Source organism: Pholcus phalangioides, unplaced genomic scaffold (assembly GCF_987345545.1).
Source record: "Pholcus phalangioides strain wild (caught in Gottingen) unplaced genomic scaffold, Ppha-v1.0 ptg000010l_1, whole genome shotgun sequence".
NCBI classification, from domain to species: Eukaryota; Metazoa; Arthropoda; class Arachnida; order Araneae; family Pholcidae; genus Pholcus; species Pholcus phalangioides.
Window position 1 is genome coordinate 10,014,901 of NW_028301603.1, and position 19,468 is coordinate 10,034,368.

Sequence of the window (19,468 nt, forward strand, 5' to 3'; positions counted from 1 at the left end):
TATTGAAAATTACGATCTATCTAGGAGTAAAATGTGTGCTGTATTTTCGAACTGGATTTGAATGTCAGCAAGAAACTATGGCCCAAACATGATCAAAAGAAGAACAATTTGTGAAAAGATTATGATTTCCTGCAATACTCAACTTTAGTTTATCATAATCGAGGGGGGGGGGAAAGGGGGTCTGTCCAGACTTCTTTGCAGGGTTCTGTTTTTGGGGAAAATAATCGTTAATTTTCAATTTTGTGCAAAAATAAGTAATTTTATGGGAAGCAAAATAATGCAGTTAACTAATCACAAAAGAAATGAACAGCCAAATTTATAATTTCATTAATTTGTATTTTGTGAAGGGTCTGGGAAATGGACCCAAATTTCGGCTGAACAGACCCCTGACAATGCTCTTCAAACTAGACGAAAATTGGTCATTAGGCTGATAAAAACTTGGTTAACAGCCATAATTTGAGCTGTAAACAGGCAAATTTTACCACAGAGCACACTTTCTTGGCCCTGACTTCTGAAGGGCCCCGAAAAACACCCTACTTTACACTTTCCTCTTAATTTAAGGGCCCAATTTTTTTTTCTGAGCCTGTGGTCTCAATCGACCTTTATCCGCTTCTGGTCATAATTTAGAGCATCTTCATAATGCAGATTATTGACTCTCAATATCGACAACTTATACTCCATTCTTCGTATTATGTAAAAAAAAAAACACACACACAATTTCTTTTTTAGACCTCTTAAGGTCAAGGTTACCATATTTATCACTGATTCGTTAAATATAGAGCATCTGAATTTTTTGCCAATTGCTTGTAAGCAAAAGGGTTGATTTTAACAATTTCCCGTATTTCCTGCCATACTTTTTTGCACATTGCCGCATATTAGGTTGATTCATACAATAAATTACATGTTTTTGTGTAATTGTATGTGCCCTTTGTCAGCCATCTTGAATTGACCCCTGCAAAATGGCAATTCCTTGGCATGGGCAAAAAGTTGCCATGTTTTGATACAGAATTGTGAATGTGCAACCTATTTGGGATACAGAATTGAAGATGTGATCAAACAGTGAATATAGGCTCTATGCTCATGGAAAATTAACCGGGAAAGGTGTGGAATGGTTTTCTGTTAAAAAATTGTGGGGGGGGGGGGGGTAAATTTATGTTTTTTTTCTTGTGTGTGCGCGTGCGTGTCTGCAGAAAGGATTTTTCTATGTACTTTGTATATGAGTCAATAAAAAAAATAATGGGATTGTGTGTGTGTTGTCATTTGTGCAGCACTTAAGAAAATATTCTTGATGTTCAACAGGAGATGGCTAATACGGGTTGAATATACCTGTTGTGCTGATACACTGAAGAACCAAAAAAACTGGTAACCTGCCTAATATTGTGTAGGGCCCCCACAAGCCCACAGAAGTGCCGCAACACAATGTGGCATGGACTCGACTAATGTCAGAAGTAGTGCTGGAGGTAATTGACACCATGAATCCTGCAGGGCTGTCCATAATAATCTGTTGGAGGAAGAGGGGGTGGAGATCTCTTCTGAACAGCACGTTGCAAGGCATCCCAGATATGTTCAATAATGTTCATGTCTGGGGATTTAGGTGGCCAGCGGAAGTGTCTAAAGTCAGAAGAGAGTTCCTGGAGCCACTTTATAGCAATTCTGGACGTGTGGGGTGTCGCATTGTCCTGCTGAAATTGTCCAAGTCTGTCGGAATGCACAATGGACATGAATGGGTGCAAGTGATCAGACAGGATGCTTACGTACCTGTCAGAGTCGTATCTAGACGTATCAGGGGTCCCATATCACGCCAACTGCACATGCCCCATACCATCAACAGTGCCTCCACCAGCTTGAACAGTTCCCTGTTGACATGTAGGGTCCATGGATTCATGAGGTTGTCTCCATACCCATACACGTCCATCAGCTCGAAGCAATTGGAACCGAGACTCGTCAGATCAGGCAACGTGTTTCCAGTCCTCAACAGTTCAATGTTGGGCCCAGGCGAGGCGTAAAGCTTTGTGTCATGCAGTGATCAAGGGCACACGAGTGGGCCTTCGGCTCCGAAAGCCCATATCGATGATGTTTCGTTGAATGGTTCTCACGCTGACACTTGTTGATGGCCCAGCATTGAAATCTGCAGTAATTTGCGGAAGGGTTTGTCACGTTTAATGATTCTCGTCAGTCGTCATTGGTCCCATTCTTGCATGATCTTTTTCCGGCCGCAGCGATGTCGTATATTAATTTTTTTACCGGATTCCCGATATTCACGGTACACTCGTGAAATGGTCGTACGTGAAAATCCAAATTTCATCGCTACCTCGGAGATGCTATGTCCCATCTCTCGTGTGCCGACTATAACACCACGTTCAAACACAGTTAAATCTCGATAACCTGCCATTGTAGTGGCAGTAACCGATCTAATAACTATGCCACACCCTTTTGTGTTATACAGGCGTTGCAGACCGCAGCGCCATACTCTGATTGGTTCCATATCTCTTTATTTTCATACTATACGTATTCCTGCACTAGTTTTTTTGGCTCTTCAGTTTTATTTCGTTGTTGCTGTTTTTTTGTTTTTTTTTTTCTTGTTCTTTGAACATGAAAACTTTTTTTCGTTTTGAAAATTTTCCTGCTTTAAATGATTTTGAGATAGGTTGTGGAAACAACATGGGGGAAAGGCATTGCAACTGTTACACTTATGAATGATGTAATGTAATTACGTTTCAATTGTATTTACTCTCTCACATAGTTGTTAGTAAATTTACCAAGTTATTTAAAACTTTTCGGGTTAGCAGAATGGGTTTGATTTAATTATTTCACACTATTATGTAAAAAAACAATTTGGAAGAGTTCCATTGAAATGCAAAGTTTAGTAAAAACGGGTCATTCAATTGCTGATAATCAAAATTTCATTGTCCATTTGGTCACTTTTAAAAAATATTTTGGTCACTATTCTCACTAGTTTTGAGGCCTTGAGCCCTACACATAATTTAACTCGCTGGTTGGTGACGATTGGAGACATGGTTGTAATCAGCGATGGTGTGTACACAGTCACTTTTTTGCAGGGGGGGGGGGAACCCTTAAAGACTTGCATAATGTCATGTTGGGGGAAATGCCTAAGGAAAAAATCCCTAGAATTTTACTTTTTTATTAATGAAGAATCCCTATCTTTTTTTCTTTTTTTTTGAAAATCTCTTTTAGGCCTATATTTATTTTTGTATGGAATTCAGATCCGTGCGAAAACCTTCCTGATTCTCATTCTTCAAAGTTAGCAGCTGTGCGATGTAGTTATCCTCGTCTTTTGTAGCATCATTTCCGATTCTTATTGTCATCAGTGTCTTAGCCATTTTGTGTTCATATTTGCCTCTTAAATATGCATCCTTGGCTCATTAATTTTTCCTTGGATGAATATTCTCTAATCTGAAGAGGAAAGCACTTCATAGTTTTTAACAGAAGTCTACGTTATTCCAGCAAAAAAAAAAGCCTAGTTTCTTGTCTGAAATGTGCCTTTAAAAATTGTGTCTAATAGCAGTAATCAACACAAAAAAAGATTGGTTGACATTGTATTTACAATAATAGGTATTCGGCATCAAATATAATGGTTTTGTCCATCACGTTTGTACACACAAACAATAGCCGTGGGGTTGGAAATTGCTCGTTTAGCAACAACCTCTTTTACTGAATTGTAGCCTGAAAATAAATAAGAAAATATAAAATGATTTTTTGATTTAATTAAGATATCTAATTTTTATTGTACAGGAAGAATCGCAGATGGACGTGGAAGTGAACAATGAAGAAAACCCTGCACAAAATGCCGACCAGGGTAGCATGAATTTAAACATTACTGATCTGCAGAAGAGGATGTCTGCCATGATGACAATGGACTATCTCACTTCCACGCCAGACAAGAGAGAATCCACCTTGGCCTCTGATTCTTCCTCGTGCTATAGCAGAAGAAATTCATCTGTACAGGACTTGGTTTTTGCCATGTCTCCGATAAAAGACGTCCCAAATGATGCTTGCTACTCCCTGTTCGCGGACATAGAATATCCCGAACTCCACATCGTCGATGTTCAAGAACAGGTGAAAAGGCCGAGGCGAGATTACTCAAACATTAAGAGTTTGAGCTTCTTGAAGCCGCCTACAAATAAGCAAGGCAAGAAAGCGACTATCAGGAGAAAAAAGCCTTTGAATGTGAGTATAGTTATTCTATGTTATAACTAAGACTGTGTTATCAATCTTAAACAGTTGATGATCTGTTATAAGATTTTGCACTGAAAATCATATTTACAAGGTTGAATAATAAATTGCTGAATTTTATACAAATACAACGCCACAACAGGCAGATTGCCCAACGAGATGGCTGACTTAAGAACATCATGGATCCCCGAGCCCTACCTACTACTGCTACACCACACATGCACCCAGCCCACACACACACCCCAGCGGAACCCCCAACGAATCTGTACATGCGGGAATGTGCATGTACGTTTAGTGAAACCTGACGTGAAGTTTTTTGTTTCTCTGTAATGCTTGTTATGTGTAGTGCTGCCATCTGCCACCAGTTTTTCTAACTATGAGTGAAGTGTTATGATTGAATGATTTATCGTTGTAGGACTGTTGCTCTCGGTGGCGAGACTTTTTAACGGGGAGATCGGCTCACATTTGCACCTCGAAGTTGGGAACCACAGAAAACCAACTTCAGCCGACCACCACTGTGGGGTTCGAACCCGGATCCTCGCATCGCGAGTCCGTCACTATAACCGCTCGACCACCACAGCAGCCATGGGGCCGTCCAAATTTATTATTTATTATAATAAATAATAAATTTTCGTCTGTTATTTCTGTAACAAGCATGATCGCTCATACATCCCTGTTTCATTCTCTTCCTTCCTCATTGGCCAGGGCAATCAAGTCCTTTTTGGTTATCAATTTTTATAAGGGTATGATAGCTGAGGTCGATATGACACTCATCTATTGCACCAAAGGATTTTCAGGGATGTTGCGAGTTCATCAAATGCTCTGCCATTCGCAGAATTTTTTCTAACCTGAGGATGTGAATAGAAACAGCAGTAAGATAACTGTAAGGCACATAACTATCATAGGAAGTTCATGAAATCACCGTTTGTGAGAGAGACACCGAAAAATAAGTTGTTCATAATTTTCTGTGAACTGTTTATCCCGATCTATTAGTTCTTGGGTGTGGAAAATTACAGTGTTGTGACAAAAATTATCCAGTAAGCTTAAAGTCAAAGTTGTGCATTTTCAACTGATCAGTGAACCTGCCTTTTGGTAGAAAGGAAGCGCCTGTGGAATCATCTATTCCTTATCTATACCTTAGTATGTCGTTTTCTCCTTTGATATTTGCAACGTGTGTAGGTATCAAATTAAATGCCTCTGGGACGTTTATTCTTGATTTTTACCCATTTCTTGTACATTATGACCAGTGTTTGATAAATCAGGAAAAAAAAAAAAAATTACACACCAGCAAAATTTCATAGGCACCAAGCAGTTTTTTCCCTGACGAAATTGTCCAAAAGAGTGTATTATTTTACATGTCCGAGGACTCATTGACCTCTTTACATGCTATCGAACAAGCTGGTATAATTTCCGATGATTTTGTGCTGTCCTTCAACTTAAATTAAGTTTTAAATATTTGGTGCCAATTCAGTTTTTTTAGTTGCCATGGTGACTTGGCACCATAATCATGGCGTTTTAGCTTGTTATCTGTGGATTTTTTTTTTTCTTTCACCATTGTAAATGTTTTTCATTTTGCAGAATAAAAATGCACTGGAAACTTCTTATTCGAGAACCTACTTAATCTAACAAGGTTCCTACCATAGTCATGTTTTTTTGCATCAAAAACTGGTTTCTGATGTGACAAGCATTAAAAATTAGTTTAAACCGTCAAAAACTCCAGTGAATCTTTTTGAACAATGGTTTAAATATGATAGGTGATGAGAAACTTATTTTTTTGCATATTACAGTTTTATTTTTAAACACTGATATCTCGCCTCCTCAAAGACCTGTTACTTGAGCATCGATAAGCCCAGAAATTTTATAAGATTGATTTCTCAATGAAACAATTTTCCCTCTACCCCTTACTTTGCACCTGTTGAAAATTGGGAGAAAGGACACTTGATTAGAAAAGATATGGCATTTTATAGGGGGTTTAGTGGTTTCTTCTGTGCCGCTTAAAGGAATAATTAATCTGGTACTATTAGCTTAATTACACGGGCACTACAACGACCCATGTAGTGCCCATTGTGGTGGACATATTTCATTGAAACTTGGTATGTATGTTATTTGGGTCATGGGAAAAAATATATATATTACTGTGACAGGGTTGTTTGGTTTAAACCACGTTGGTTTAAACCTTGGTTTTAACCAAGTGGTTTTTTTTTAAAAAAACCACTTCGGTTTTTTTCAAAAAATCAAATAAAAGTTGCCTAAATATCATTTTTTTCCTTGAAAAATATCATATTGGTTCATTATTAGCCAAAATGTTTCATTTTTACCACATTTTATATCCTTGGAGTACATTCTGATGGTATATCTTTAAATGACATAAGATTTTATGAGTGGTTTTTTCAAAAAGTCTCATAAAAGTGGCCAGAATATATATTTTTTTTCATATGAAGTATCTTAGTCATTTAAAGTTATATATAAAAGACATAATTTCTCATTCTTACAACATTTTCTAACCTTTGGCTACATTCTGATGCTCTGTCTTTAGCAAATTCATGAATAAGGATTGCATCACACATCTAAATGTAATGGTGTATTATCTCACAGGGTTTTTTTTTCCCTTCACAAAGAAGCAGCTACAGTAGTGACACCATCATGCTAGGGGCAGGTGGTCCTATAATCCAATAAAGACACCAGCTGTCTTTAAAGGACAAAGACTAGTGTACTAGTTGTTACATTAACTCACATACATTTTCATTTTCTTTCCCATAAGAAGTAGCACATCTCCTACTGTATATCTCCCAGTCATAATATTCAATAGTTGTTTTTTTTATACTTTCACACACACACTGTTAAGCCCAGTTAATCAAGGTTCTGCTGTATAATAGTAACAGATTTTTGAAAAATAATCAGCTATATACAGGGTGATTATAATTTAAGTTTTGATTCCAAAACTATACAATAAGTACTAATCAGAATGACTTGAAAATTTGCATGGATACTCCTGAAGCAATGGAAGTTTCTTTCGCAAAAGAAAAAAGTGCAAAATGTGCAAGTAAATGATGCTGTACTTGGCCAGCAGTATAATCTATTTTGTGTAACCACATCATTTCGGCACTTCCACAGCATCAGTGTGTGGATAGAACTTCTATCAAGATGCACATTGCAATACCAGCAAAGCAGCTGCTGAAGACCCATTTTGACAGGATGCACCTTAACCCTTGCAACTTCTGGCTGTGGGGGTACCTCAAAATGTACCTCATAAACAGTGGTCAGATTAAGTGGTTTAATAAAGCTGAATTGCAAGAACATCCACATTATGACCATGGCATATTCCGATTTCGTTGTTGAACAAGAATTTTTGTGCTTTCAACCTCATAGCCAGAACACGCGGTGGACAACATATTTAACATTTCTTAAGTAAGTTGTAATTATTTGTTCAATTACTTCATTTTTTGTGATGTTTCCATGAATTATGAAATCGTGAAATGCTATAATTAAGTTATCATTTCGCCATGACTGGCTATCGTTTCCATTCTGCAAGCAAATTTCCCAAGTGGTGGATGATGTCATTAATTATCTTTTTTCCCTTTACCAAATAAAATTCCATTTTTTCAGGAACATTCATGTTAATTTTCAAGTCATTCTGACAATCGTTCTTTTTTTACAGTGTTTTAAAATCCAAACCTTAGTTATAATCACCCTGTATATAGTAAATCATCGCTAATTAATCTGCATTATTTATGCTTCAATAAATACATTATATTCACCTAATTTTTATTATAGTTTTTATTCTGCCATGACTGTCTATCGTTTGCATTTTGCGGGCAAAGTTCCTGCATGTTGGATGATGTCATTAATTTTACATTTTTAAGTATTTTTTCCCCTTTATCAAATAAAATTGAATTTTTTCAGGAATATTCATGTCAATTTTCAAGTCATTCTGACAATCGTTCTTTTTTTACAGTGTTTTGAAATCAGAACCTTAGTTATAATCACCCCGTATATCATAAACCATTGCTAATTAATCTGCATTATTTATGCTTCATTAAATACATTATATTCACCTAATTTTTATTACTTGCAAAATAGCTTCGTAATTAAGTATACTGAAAGTAACTGGAGAAAAACCTTTATATATTATATGATTGATAATAACATTAAAAGAATTTTCAAACACACAGTAATCCATTGAGTTAAGCAAAAAATAATTAAACTGCAAAAGTTGGTTTTTGTTAAAATGTAATAAATATTTATTGATTAATTAGCATGGGAATAGTGTTAATTACATTAATAAACATTTTATTTTAGTTAATTATTGGGAGTTTGAATGATTGTTCAGAAATTTTATTGTTTTTAATGTTAATACTATTTAAAACAAAAAACCGGTTTAAACCAAAAAAACATGGTTTTTTGGTTTTTTACCAACCCTGTACTGTGATGAACTCTACTTTTTCACCCGGCGGTCGAAAATGCAACTATTTTTTTATTGAATTCCCCCCCCCCCCATAGTCCATACATCCGAAATAGTACCAATTTTCGTCAGAATACCTCCATCAGAATAGGCACTACGTATGTCTGAGTAGTGTCAGTTTATTTATAACCACCCTGTATAATTAATTAGTTGTATAGGTCATTTTTATCACATAGTGTTCAGTAACACAACTAATTTTGCAAATTTTTCTACACTTAAATGATTTTTTAGTTCCGATTGAACAAACTCAAAGTTTGAAAAACATTCTTTTTGTTAATCAAAGCAGAGCTGGCAGGACTTGATATCCGAAACATTGTTTTGCAAGTTTAGATACAGCTTCAATTGGAAAGCCATTGCATCATAAACGCAAGCAAATATACCACATCATAGTGAAACTCCCTAAGTCATTCTTACTTTTGCACTAAAAATAAATTATAGGAGTTTCTTTTCAGCGTCATATGCAATGAAGGCATGTGTAAGGTAGAAAAAAAGTTCATAATCAGTTTCTTTCCACTGACCACATCCGCAGTTCCTCGGCTGGAACACTTTCGTAAGGAACTAACCACATTCACAGTTACTTTGCTGGAACACTTTCATAAGGAACTGACCACATCCATAGTTCTTCAGTCGGAACACTTTCATAAGGAACTGACCACATTCACAGTTCTTCGGCTAGAACACTTTTATAAGGGTTAAGGGAATCTATGGAATCTACCATACATTATATAGTAATAATTCACATTACACAGTTCCATTCTAAACAATTTTTTAGGTGAGAAATCTTAAAATTTTATTGTTTGATCTTTAATGAAAATATGTGATATGTACATGCATTTAAATCGTTGTAAAATATTGTTAATTAAAAATTCTGATTCATATATTGTGTACGTTCCTAGAACAAGTATGAAGAATGGGTGTCGACGATGAACGACCATTTTCAGGAAGTGGACAGTTTCGAACTTGTTGTCGATTGAAAATGTGGTTATATATTATCCATTTTATTATATTATGCAGTTATAGGGAGGGGGAATGGTTCAAATGAAACTGTTTGATTGGACTTGTTTGGAAGAATGAAAAGGTGTATCTGGTGGTATAATGAGCGAGAATTTAACAGTAATGTGGGAGGAAGCCACAGGGCAGTTTGTGTTTTCTTTAACATGTCATTACCAAATGAGAAAATAATCTTTGATTGGAAAAGTATTTTGACTGGTTTTTGAATTTAGATTTTTATAGCTGAAGCGCAACTACTTTTTTTTAATTATTACAATTTTTTAGTTTGCATTGATGCAATGTATCTCAGAGCAAAGGGCTTGATGTTGCTGCACCTTTTGGTCTTGTTATAATAATAACCCCTCATTGTTTCATCAAAAACTGATTATATCAAAAGAGAAAGTCTCATATGGGTATTGTACTAATTGTATGTGTGCATTTTAACAGAACAATTGCTATATTGCATGGTCGTTATAACAACTATCTACTGTATAAGGATATCTTTGTGCTTCAAGAGAGGTATGGACATTCAGGCTTGTATCCTGTTACTTTTATTGGTCTACTATAATGTCACACTAGACAAAAGCCATCAAGAATATGCAATCCAGCATGCTCCTGTGAGGTGCGATTATGTTGTCGCTGTCTTGTGATGCTCACCTTTTGTGTCTTTGTTGTTTCTTTCAAAGGTGAAATGTGACAACAAATCGCTGCTATAGTAAAGGTGGTGGAAAACCTTCCTTTCCATGCAATATGCAAGCCGGAATTGTTATGCAACTAAATCGCACACAGCAAAAGCATGCTGTGGATTTGGTCCTGATCGGCTTTATGTGGGTTATTCAGAGAACAAAAGTCCTGCTTTACAGGTGGTATCCTCCTTTACTGCGAGGAGCTTTGTTTTGTGTCCAAAAAAACTTTTAACTAACACGAGTGCTTCATTAATTATTTCTTTGTTCAATTCTGTGACGCCACCTGGTATACCTTTCCATTCTTTGTAAATCCATTTCACCAAGTTCCCATTTAATCGCCACTACATTCAAAGCATACATTCTTCCATTCTTGGGACATTTTTCCTGTCTGTTTATTGTATGAATATACTTATGCTTTATTTTTTTACACAAAACATTTGCATTTCATTTGTTTACGTCATTTGTATAGAAAATTGTTGTGCATAACTTGTAAAAGAAATAGAAATCGTGGACTCAATTTCCTGTGATTTTGTTTGTTATGCCATCTATAATGATTTATAATGCATCAATGGCATTAGATGCTATCAAATATCATTGAAGTCACAGAATATTTGCATTGCATTGTTCACATGCTGTGAAAAGTTACTGTTGGTTTTGATTATTTTCTCTTACCCTATTGTCTTTTTTATGCGAGCAAAGACAAAAATGCCATCGAATTTTATTTCAAAATTCGCTATTCTCAATTGGAAAATCAGTTTAATGCAGGACATCACAAACTTGGAAAAAAGCGTATACGCCAGTCAATATTTTTAGGAGCTAAATTATTATCATCTTCCGAGAAAAAAACACTTTCCTCCTACTTTTTAGGACTTATTCACCATGTTGATACACACATGGTCACCCTCCCCCCCCCCTGTCTTTCCTTTTTTTTTTTTTTGGAGGTTTGAACAAACGAAAGTCATATGGCAACAAATCTGGGCTAAAGTAATGGCGGTAGATAGCTCTCCTTATGTAACCTTTTTTGTGATGAAACATCATGCAGATGAGCATTGTGTGTGATGCAACAAATTCACATTCGATGACATAACATGGCTGTCAGAATCCTGAATTTCTACTCCTGAATCTCCCAAACCGCAAAAAATTCTTAAATCTCCAGAATTTTGACAGCGATTGTAAAAAAAATCGTTACTTTTGAAGAAAAAAATTATTCCCAAAGAATTTACCTGGGAAAAAGACTGTAATTTTTTAATCCCCAAAATGACATCATAAGCATAATGCAAATTGTAGCCATTGCATCAAGTCATGAAATAATATTTCGTTTTTGTGGGGAGACAAAATTCACCAAGCTGCCAGCATCAGTTTCAACATCTGAAATTGTTTAGAGGATATATTCATTTTTCCCGTTTCGGGCTCAATGATGATTTTATTAGCGTGATTTAATTCGATTTCGAGAGTACTTAATAATATGTAATTTGACCTATTGTTTGACGACTTGGTGTTAATCTGTGATGGTTTGCACAATGTGAAGTTTTCGCAAAGGGGAAAAATCTCTACAATTTCACTTTTATTGATGAAAAATCTCTTAGATAGTTTTTACAAAAATCCCTTTTATGTTTATTTTGTACGGGATTTGGATTCGTGCGAAAGACTTCTTCTCGCTCTCCAGAGTTGGCTGTCGTGACATAAATTCCAGAAATTTTTCTGTGCTGTCCTCAGATTCCAAGTATTTACACAAAGAAAAATCGATGTGTCAATTTTTTAGTCACTATGGCAACCTGGCATTTGTTAAGCCTTGGTTTAATGTATCCTATGGCAGCCAGCCTCTTGGGCTACCCTATCAACTAATATGTTCTCGATCCAGAATTTTCCCACATTGAAACAGAATTGTTAGTAGCTTTCTCTGTTTTTGCTCACATAGAAATAAACGAGTATAAAAAATCTCAACAAATGAGCAAAAGTAACTTTCCACATGCAAATATTTGCATTCTTAGGTGATATTCCATAGTACTTAATGAATCATTCTCGTAAATGGCACTACAAACAAAACCAGAAGAGAAAAATTAAGTTTGAACTTTTACATAATTAATATAAGCTACCAAATCCTCTAGCCTGGGATCTTTGGTGATCTTTCCCAGGCCCCTCTATAGTGAATTTATAGTGTGAATAACATGCACTCTCACGTAAGAAAATAAGAATGGTCCTGCATTGGGGCCCTGTCAGCACCATCCTTGTGGGGGGCATGGCTTATAGAAATTTTGTTTCTGATATTTTTCGTTGACGTTTCTCGTTCCAGGCAATTTCGCCTGTCCTGGCCGTGTGAGTGACGAAGTGAGTGAGTGACCAAGAAATGACTGACTAAGCAAGTGATCAAGTTAATGACCAAATGAGTGACCATAGGAGTAATTAAGTGAGTGACTGAGTGAAGGGTGAGTAATTGTATGAGTGGAGAGACAAGTTAGTGGGTGGCGGTGGCCTCATGAGTGAGCAACAGTATGAGTGGCCAAGTTCACTCATATGATCACTAACTTTATCATTAATACAGTGTGCCACTTGATGACCATATGAGTGACCAAGTGCCTCATTATTATTGACCAAGTTAGTGATTGTATGAGTGACCACACTCGGTCTTTCATACAGTCACACACTTATCTGATCACTCACCCATTCACTTGATTACTAATATCATCACTCCTATGGTCACTACGAGTGACAGTATGAGTGACCCATTCATAGAGTTACACTTGCTTGTATGGTCACTAACTTGGTCACTCATATGGTGACTGAACCACTCATACAGTCACTAACCCAATCACTTACTCTGTAACTCTTACTGTCAGGGCAGGCGAAATGTCAGGGGTGAAACGTAGCAGGGGCAAAATGTCAAAAGCGAAACTTCTAGATCCCGGGGGCCATGACTAAATATATCTAACATCTGCATGATGTTTTCATTGGACGAAAAGCAATTCCACATGACATAACTTAAAACCAGAAGCCTGAGACTGCTCCATGGAACCCAATGCGATATCTCTGACATAAATTGGCAGAATGACCAAAATTGACAACTTTCGATAAGGCAGAACCTCTGAAAAAAGCTCTTTTGGAATGCTAGTGGAAAACCTATGTCTCATCACTAATAGACAGCGAGCTTAGTACGCTGCTGAATTACTAATTTGATGATTTGCTGTGAAGTTTTCTCTTGTTTGCGTGGAGAGGCTTAAACGCCAAGAAATGTCTTTATCAAACTGCTTTTTTGATTATCTTCGGAATTACTGTAAAAATCATGATTTTTTTATATATATATTTTGACATGACCCATAACGAACAAACAAACCTGGTTTTATTCTTTTTATCAAATTTACTATTGTTTTCATCGCATTTATATTTGTTATATCTTGTGTATGTCGTATGATTTTTTTGAAAAGCTTGTGTGGCATTTGTATCTTATTATGAAGAAATTTTTCTCTTTTTTTTATATTATTATACTGTATAATTTTCTATATTATTTTACTTACTTGCGTGCAGTGTTATCCAAAAAAATAATTTTTTCGAGAGTAATTTTTCACTCCAAAATTTTAATGGGTATTTTTTTTTTTATCAGTGAGAAATAACTTGATTAAAAGAAAAACTGCCTAAAATTTGAAGGAGTATTTTTACTCCTCAATGAAATGTAGAGGAGTAAAATTGAAGAACACTGCATTGTGTTTTTAAATTAAATTTTGGCATCATTTCGATCTTCTATTTCTCTAGTTAAAAAATCGAAATTCTTTCTATTATTCTGTGATTAAGGTGGCAGTATTTTTTGGAATAAGTACATGCTTTTCTCTAAGCTCTGCCTCAGACATTAACTTCCAATGTTTCGAGTGGGGGGGGGGAAGTATTTTTTAAGAAATATATTGTACTGAATGAATTTTTTCAAAGATGAAACTACAGTCTGACCCACTTATAACGAAGTTGGAAGAAGCAGCAAAAATATTTATTATACGCGAACTTCATTTTGTATCTGTACAGGCTTGATAAACATTCGTAAGCAAAGCAATACTAAATTCACTGGAAAAAGAAAAACTTTGCTATATGGTAAAATTTGTAATGTCTGTATTCATTATAAGTGAGCTAGACTGTATTAGATCTTTCGGGACTATAACTGCCATGGTTGAGTCACCCTGGATCATAAGCGGATACAGGCTCTTCGAATGAGGGTGGGATTTTCCACTTCAACCCATCCCACTTGCCTATGCTAGTAATACAAAAATTTTGGAAAAATGGGGAAGGGCAGTTGCCCCCCCCCTCCCGTATCTGCCTATGCCCTGGAGGCAGATTTTTGGTCCATTACTGCAGTAGACATCTTTGGCAAAGGTGGGTGATCACTAGCTGCCATGCCAGTCATTCACAATTCTCAGGGGGAGATTGCATTGCCTGGCTGCCGTACAAATTGTTTTTGTAAATATTTTCTTTTCTATGGTATAAAATTGAAGCAGTTGTGTACACACATTTGTAACTTAAAGCTTTTATTTTATTGTGAAAGATAGCTAACGGCACTTGCATTAAACTCTTAATATTTGTTTTCTTTGTGCGGCACTATTACATTCTTATATATGTCAAATTTTCTATTCGATATCATCTTCGGTTGATTATGTGATTTAGAGATGTAGATTCTTTATAACTGCTCGCACATCCAGAGCTTGTGATTCCTGAAGTAAAGTAGTATACATTTTTCTCAAGTTTGTTTTCAATTATTTCTGTGGGTTTTTTTTTTTTTTAAGTTTTCGATGAATTAGATCATGGCAGACTCTCTAAAGTCATTGAAAAGAATTGCCCCGATTTCTAACCCTCACTGCAGAACAATTTATTGCTGTATTTATTAGCGAAATACAGTCAAACTCAGATTTAATTACACCATTTATTTTGCAGAATTTTGGTGTTATATCAAACCGCAGTTTAACACGTGTAATCTCTAGAAATTGAGACAAACAAAATGAACTGAATATTTCTGGGGCTATAGCGGGGTTGGTGTGGCATCGGGGGGGGGGGGATGTTATAACAGTGTTTCTTGGGTATACTTTCTTCAAAAGGTAATTCAAGTTTCAAATTTAAAAATTGTTTGATTTCTGTTGCATTACATGTAAAATGCATTGAAGCTATAATGGTAATTGGCAGTTCTTGCCAAACTTTTTTTGTAACATTTTTCCTGTCCTGTCAATATCAACAATAGTAGCTGTGATAGGGAGTCAGTGGTGGCTGTTTGACATGAATTCACATAAAGTAAAAAATGAAATCGCACCGGTATTTCCTGTTTTGCATGGTTAACGTGCTTGAATCAAGTCATTGTTTTACAGTTGTCAAACTGTAAAGTTCTGTTGCATATATCTGGTTACAGACATTAACGAAACAGGTTGCTAGATCATTTAATGGTGTGAAAATTCCCCCTCCCGTTGTAATCTTGTAAATAAATACAAACAGCAACCACTCATTGCACAGTAAGTCTGGAAATTCTTTTCAACAGTCACTAATTTTTAGAGAAGAGGAGGGTAAAAAAAAATGAGCAGCAAGAAATTTGTAACAAATCTTCTAAAATAAAATGATTTAAAATAAATTTCTAAAATAAAATACATTTATTTTTCTTCTGTATAAAGCGACGAAACAAATTTGAACGAGTAAATGCATCATTGTACCAGAGAAGCAGCGATATGTCTTGTTGCAGCAATCATGGTCGCTATTCCAGCTGTTCCGAATGACCAAAGGATCCACTTCAAAATCTACAACAAAATTACATTTACACAATTTACAGTTCTGGGATGATAACTTCAATTTTAACCAAAAATTGCTCTCACATGTTTGAATCATGTGTGCCAGGGGGGGGGGGGTCTTCAACCGCTAGCACACTGCAGGCCACAAAAACTTTGGTGGGCTATACGTTGAAGACCCCTGATGAATGATGCTAATTTGAAGAGCGAAATTTCAACTATATACAAGAAACCAGGCACACATCACCTCGTTAATATTTCTTAAGGAACTTCTAACAATGTTACGAAGTATAGACATTTGAAAAGGCTTGGGGAATGCATGCAAGGTAGGTTCGCGTGGCATGCGATTGTTAGAATAGAATAATCAGATTCTAGGGACTCGGATAGTAAAATTTGAGGTGGAAAGACGTACGTTCGGAAGGCTGCTGTAGTTTGTTCCTGTGAGTTTTTGCCCATCTTCAAGTCCCCGGCGAAGGACCCGGGAGACCGCGCGACGGGACCCTGTGGGGACGCGGAAATATTACAACTAGCTACAGTGGTAACTTGACCTTCAGATGCAGACATGAGGAAAGGGGTAGAGCTAGGTTTGTAGATGCAGGGCTCCCACTTGTCCTACTTTTTGGTAGTGTCCTTCCTAGTTTTTGTCTTTTTTTTTTTTATCAAATCCTATCAACGAAATTTGTGTGATTGATTTTAATTGAGCAGGGAATCATCGATCTATGAAATGAATGTCGCTCTCCACTTGTCAATACAAGATATACGGAAGACTGGATGTTGTGAAGATATTTATTATTTGAGATGTTAATTTTTTTTTTTTTTTTTAAGGAAGGAAAAAACTCATCTCTGCCTCTACCGGGAGTCGAACCCGGGTCCCTCGATTGCCGGACGAGTGCTCTGTGGACGAGAGCACTCGTCCGGCAATCGAGGGACCCGGGTTCGACTCCCGGTAGAGGCAGAGATGAGTTTTTTCCTTCCTTAAAAAAAAAAAAAAAAATTAACATCTCAAATAATAAATATCTTCACAACATCCAGTCTTCCGTATATCTTGTAATCATCGATCTATATTGCCAAATAATACAAATGAAGTAGATTGCAATTAATGATTCTGCCAAAGCAGAAGTTTGATTGTTTTAAAGATTATTTTGGGGATGTATATGTGTGGGCCATTTGGCTTATAAATTTTTCATTTGAGGATGCTTTGGCTCGAGTTAACCTTATAACACACTGAATAGTAAACTGTGTGAAATAGTGTGCTAGATTTTTTTTTTTTAATTTTTTGAGGTATTATTATACTATGATTATGCCATCTGCGGGGTACACCCACGTCCTACTATTTAGTCCGACTGTTTCCTAATTTTTTTGAATCGGAGCCCTACATGTGACCTTGACACGAAACCGAATTGAATGAAAAGGTGCCTTACAATGTTTTTTCATGAATTATTAAGGATGGCCAATCCCATCACAAAAATTACTGGAAGCCACCACATTTTCTGGAGTCTATGCTTCAATTTCAATGATCTACTCATCCAAATTTTAAAGGGAAATATATTGAATAAATTATGTGTCAGTTTTTTTACGTTTGAGTATTCAACTAATATGAGCATGAAATGTACAAGCAAACCACCTCCCATTTAGGAAAGTCACCCCTAATTTGTACAGTGTTGTGAACAAAAGGGTATGAAGAAAAAGGGGGTTACAAATTCCAGTTCACGGTATTCACGTATTTGTCACGTGATAATAACGTTATGCTCAGCTCAAGTCTAAGTACCACTGTGTTTCTGACAATCAGTAATGTATACTCACTTTGTCTTGCTTTCGTTTCTGGGCCAGGCAAACGGAATATGGAATTTTGCTGAATGTCACCTAAGATGAAAGAAAATTAGAACTTCATAAGTCTCGGGAGCTCTCATTCCCGCTTCACATAAAGCATAGTTTCACAACCTTTTTTTTGTCGCCCCCCTTCTTTAGAAATTTTTTTCTCCCATCTCCCCCTCAACGCAATCTAACCCATAGGATCTACTGCCCATCGTCCAGGTTGGGAATCACTGATATAAAGCTTCAAACCAGAGATAGGACTTGCTCATAAATAACATGTATCATCTGGCAGGGCCAGAAGTAGAAGGGGGGAGGGACGATTGCCCCAGACAGCAAATTTTAGGTGGGAACAAAAACACAGAAAAAGATCGTAATTACAGCATGCACCGAATTATGAGAATTTTCGGGAAACTGATTATATAATTGACTACGATGGTGTTCAAGTGCGAATCCAGATTAAGACGATCACCCTTCCCAAGAGTAGAAAAATCGGTCTGTTCTGTGAAATATGGGACGATCTAACGGTCCCACTGTATAAATAGCCCCCTTCCGTCATATCGCTCTGGATACGCGTTTGCTGGTGTTTCTCCTGGTACGGGTTCAGCATTTTCACAGCGTCATACCAAGGGCGTGGTTGCCCTTTCCAAGAGCCGGTTAATACGAGAAAAATTTGTCTGTTCCCGTAAATTTGGGGGGATATTAGTTCCTTGATGATCTTACGGACTTGAACAGTCTTTCGCCCCTTCTGACGCACCACATCACCCTAGATCTGCTTTTACTTTACCACACACCCCCAACTCCGGTCATATATCGCCATACGGCAATTTCGAACCATTGGAGCTGGGTGAGAAATTAAAGCTCCATCCATCGGTGGTCGCCCAGGCCAACATCCAATAGAAAGCAAGGCCCTCTACACGGTAACCCAAAAGTAGTTGTGACGTAGCATAGTTAGGCCGAAGAATTAAATGGAATGGTTGCCATCAGCCTACGATAAGCCATTAGTTATTCAGAAAAACTCGCCAAGTGATAAAAAGCTATTTTTCTTCAACGCATATAGGCACGCTGTTTTCTCGCCAACAAAGCACGTTGCTTGGTTTCTACCTTGTATCTTCCACGTTGTTATTGTCAGACATGTTCGAAAACGAAGCTCTTAAAATCGTTCTTTTTTATTCGTTTCTGTGAGTTTGAACATCTAAAAAAATTTAACAATCATGCCGTATAAATGCTGTGTACCTTATTGTCGGGGAAACTATGTTAAAGGTCCCAAAGTATCAGTATTTTCATTCCCGGAGAATGCCATGTTGAGGAAGCGTTGGCTTTCAGCCATTCCAAGAAAAGACTTCGTTCCGACAGAGAATCACAAGGTAAGCACACTGCACCCATTCATGTTCATTGTGCATTCCGAGGGACTTGGACAATTTCAGTAGGACAATGCGACACCCCACACGTCCAGAATTGCTGCAAAGTGGCTCCAGGAACACTCTTCTGACTTTAGACACTTCCGCTGGCCACCAAAATCCCCAGACATGAACATTATTGAACACATCGATGCCTTGCAACGTGCTGCTCAGAAGAAATCT

General features: G+C 36.8%; 2 protein-coding genes across 3 annotated transcripts in view; one reads left to right on the forward strand and one right to left on the reverse strand.

The window, feature by feature from the left end:
• Positions 1–3,757: 3,757 nt before the first annotated feature.
• Positions 3,758–15,045, forward strand: LOC149080882 (uncharacterized). 2 transcript variants are annotated; one of them, XM_089237549.1, is made up of 2 exons: positions 3,758–4,188; positions 9,553–15,045. In XM_089237549.1, exons 1-2 carry the CDS (start codon positions 3,766–3,768, stop codon positions 9,628–9,630), a joined length of 501 nt encoding a protein of 166 aa, XP_089093675.1. In that variant the 5' UTR covers positions 3,758–3,765; the 3' UTR covers positions 9,631–15,045. The 2 variants fall into 2 exon arrangements, with proteins under 2 accessions (XP_089093675.1, XP_089093677.1); XM_089237551.1 differs by having other exon boundaries at positions 12,626–15,045.
• An 880-nt stretch (positions 15,046–15,925) lies between these two features.
• cn (Kynurenine 3-monooxygenase cn) overlaps positions 15,926–19,468 on the reverse strand; it is a 49,770-nt gene continuing 46,227 nt past the window's right edge. The window contains exons 13-14 of the mRNA XM_089237560.1: positions 17,877–17,936; positions 15,926–16,085 (exon numbers count right to left, since the gene is read on the reverse strand). Of these exons, the coding sequence (XP_089093686.1) occupies positions 15,993–16,085; positions 17,877–17,936 (153 nt within the window). The 3' untranslated portion in view covers positions 15,926–15,992. The remainder of the gene's footprint in view (positions 16,086–17,876; positions 17,937–19,468) is intronic.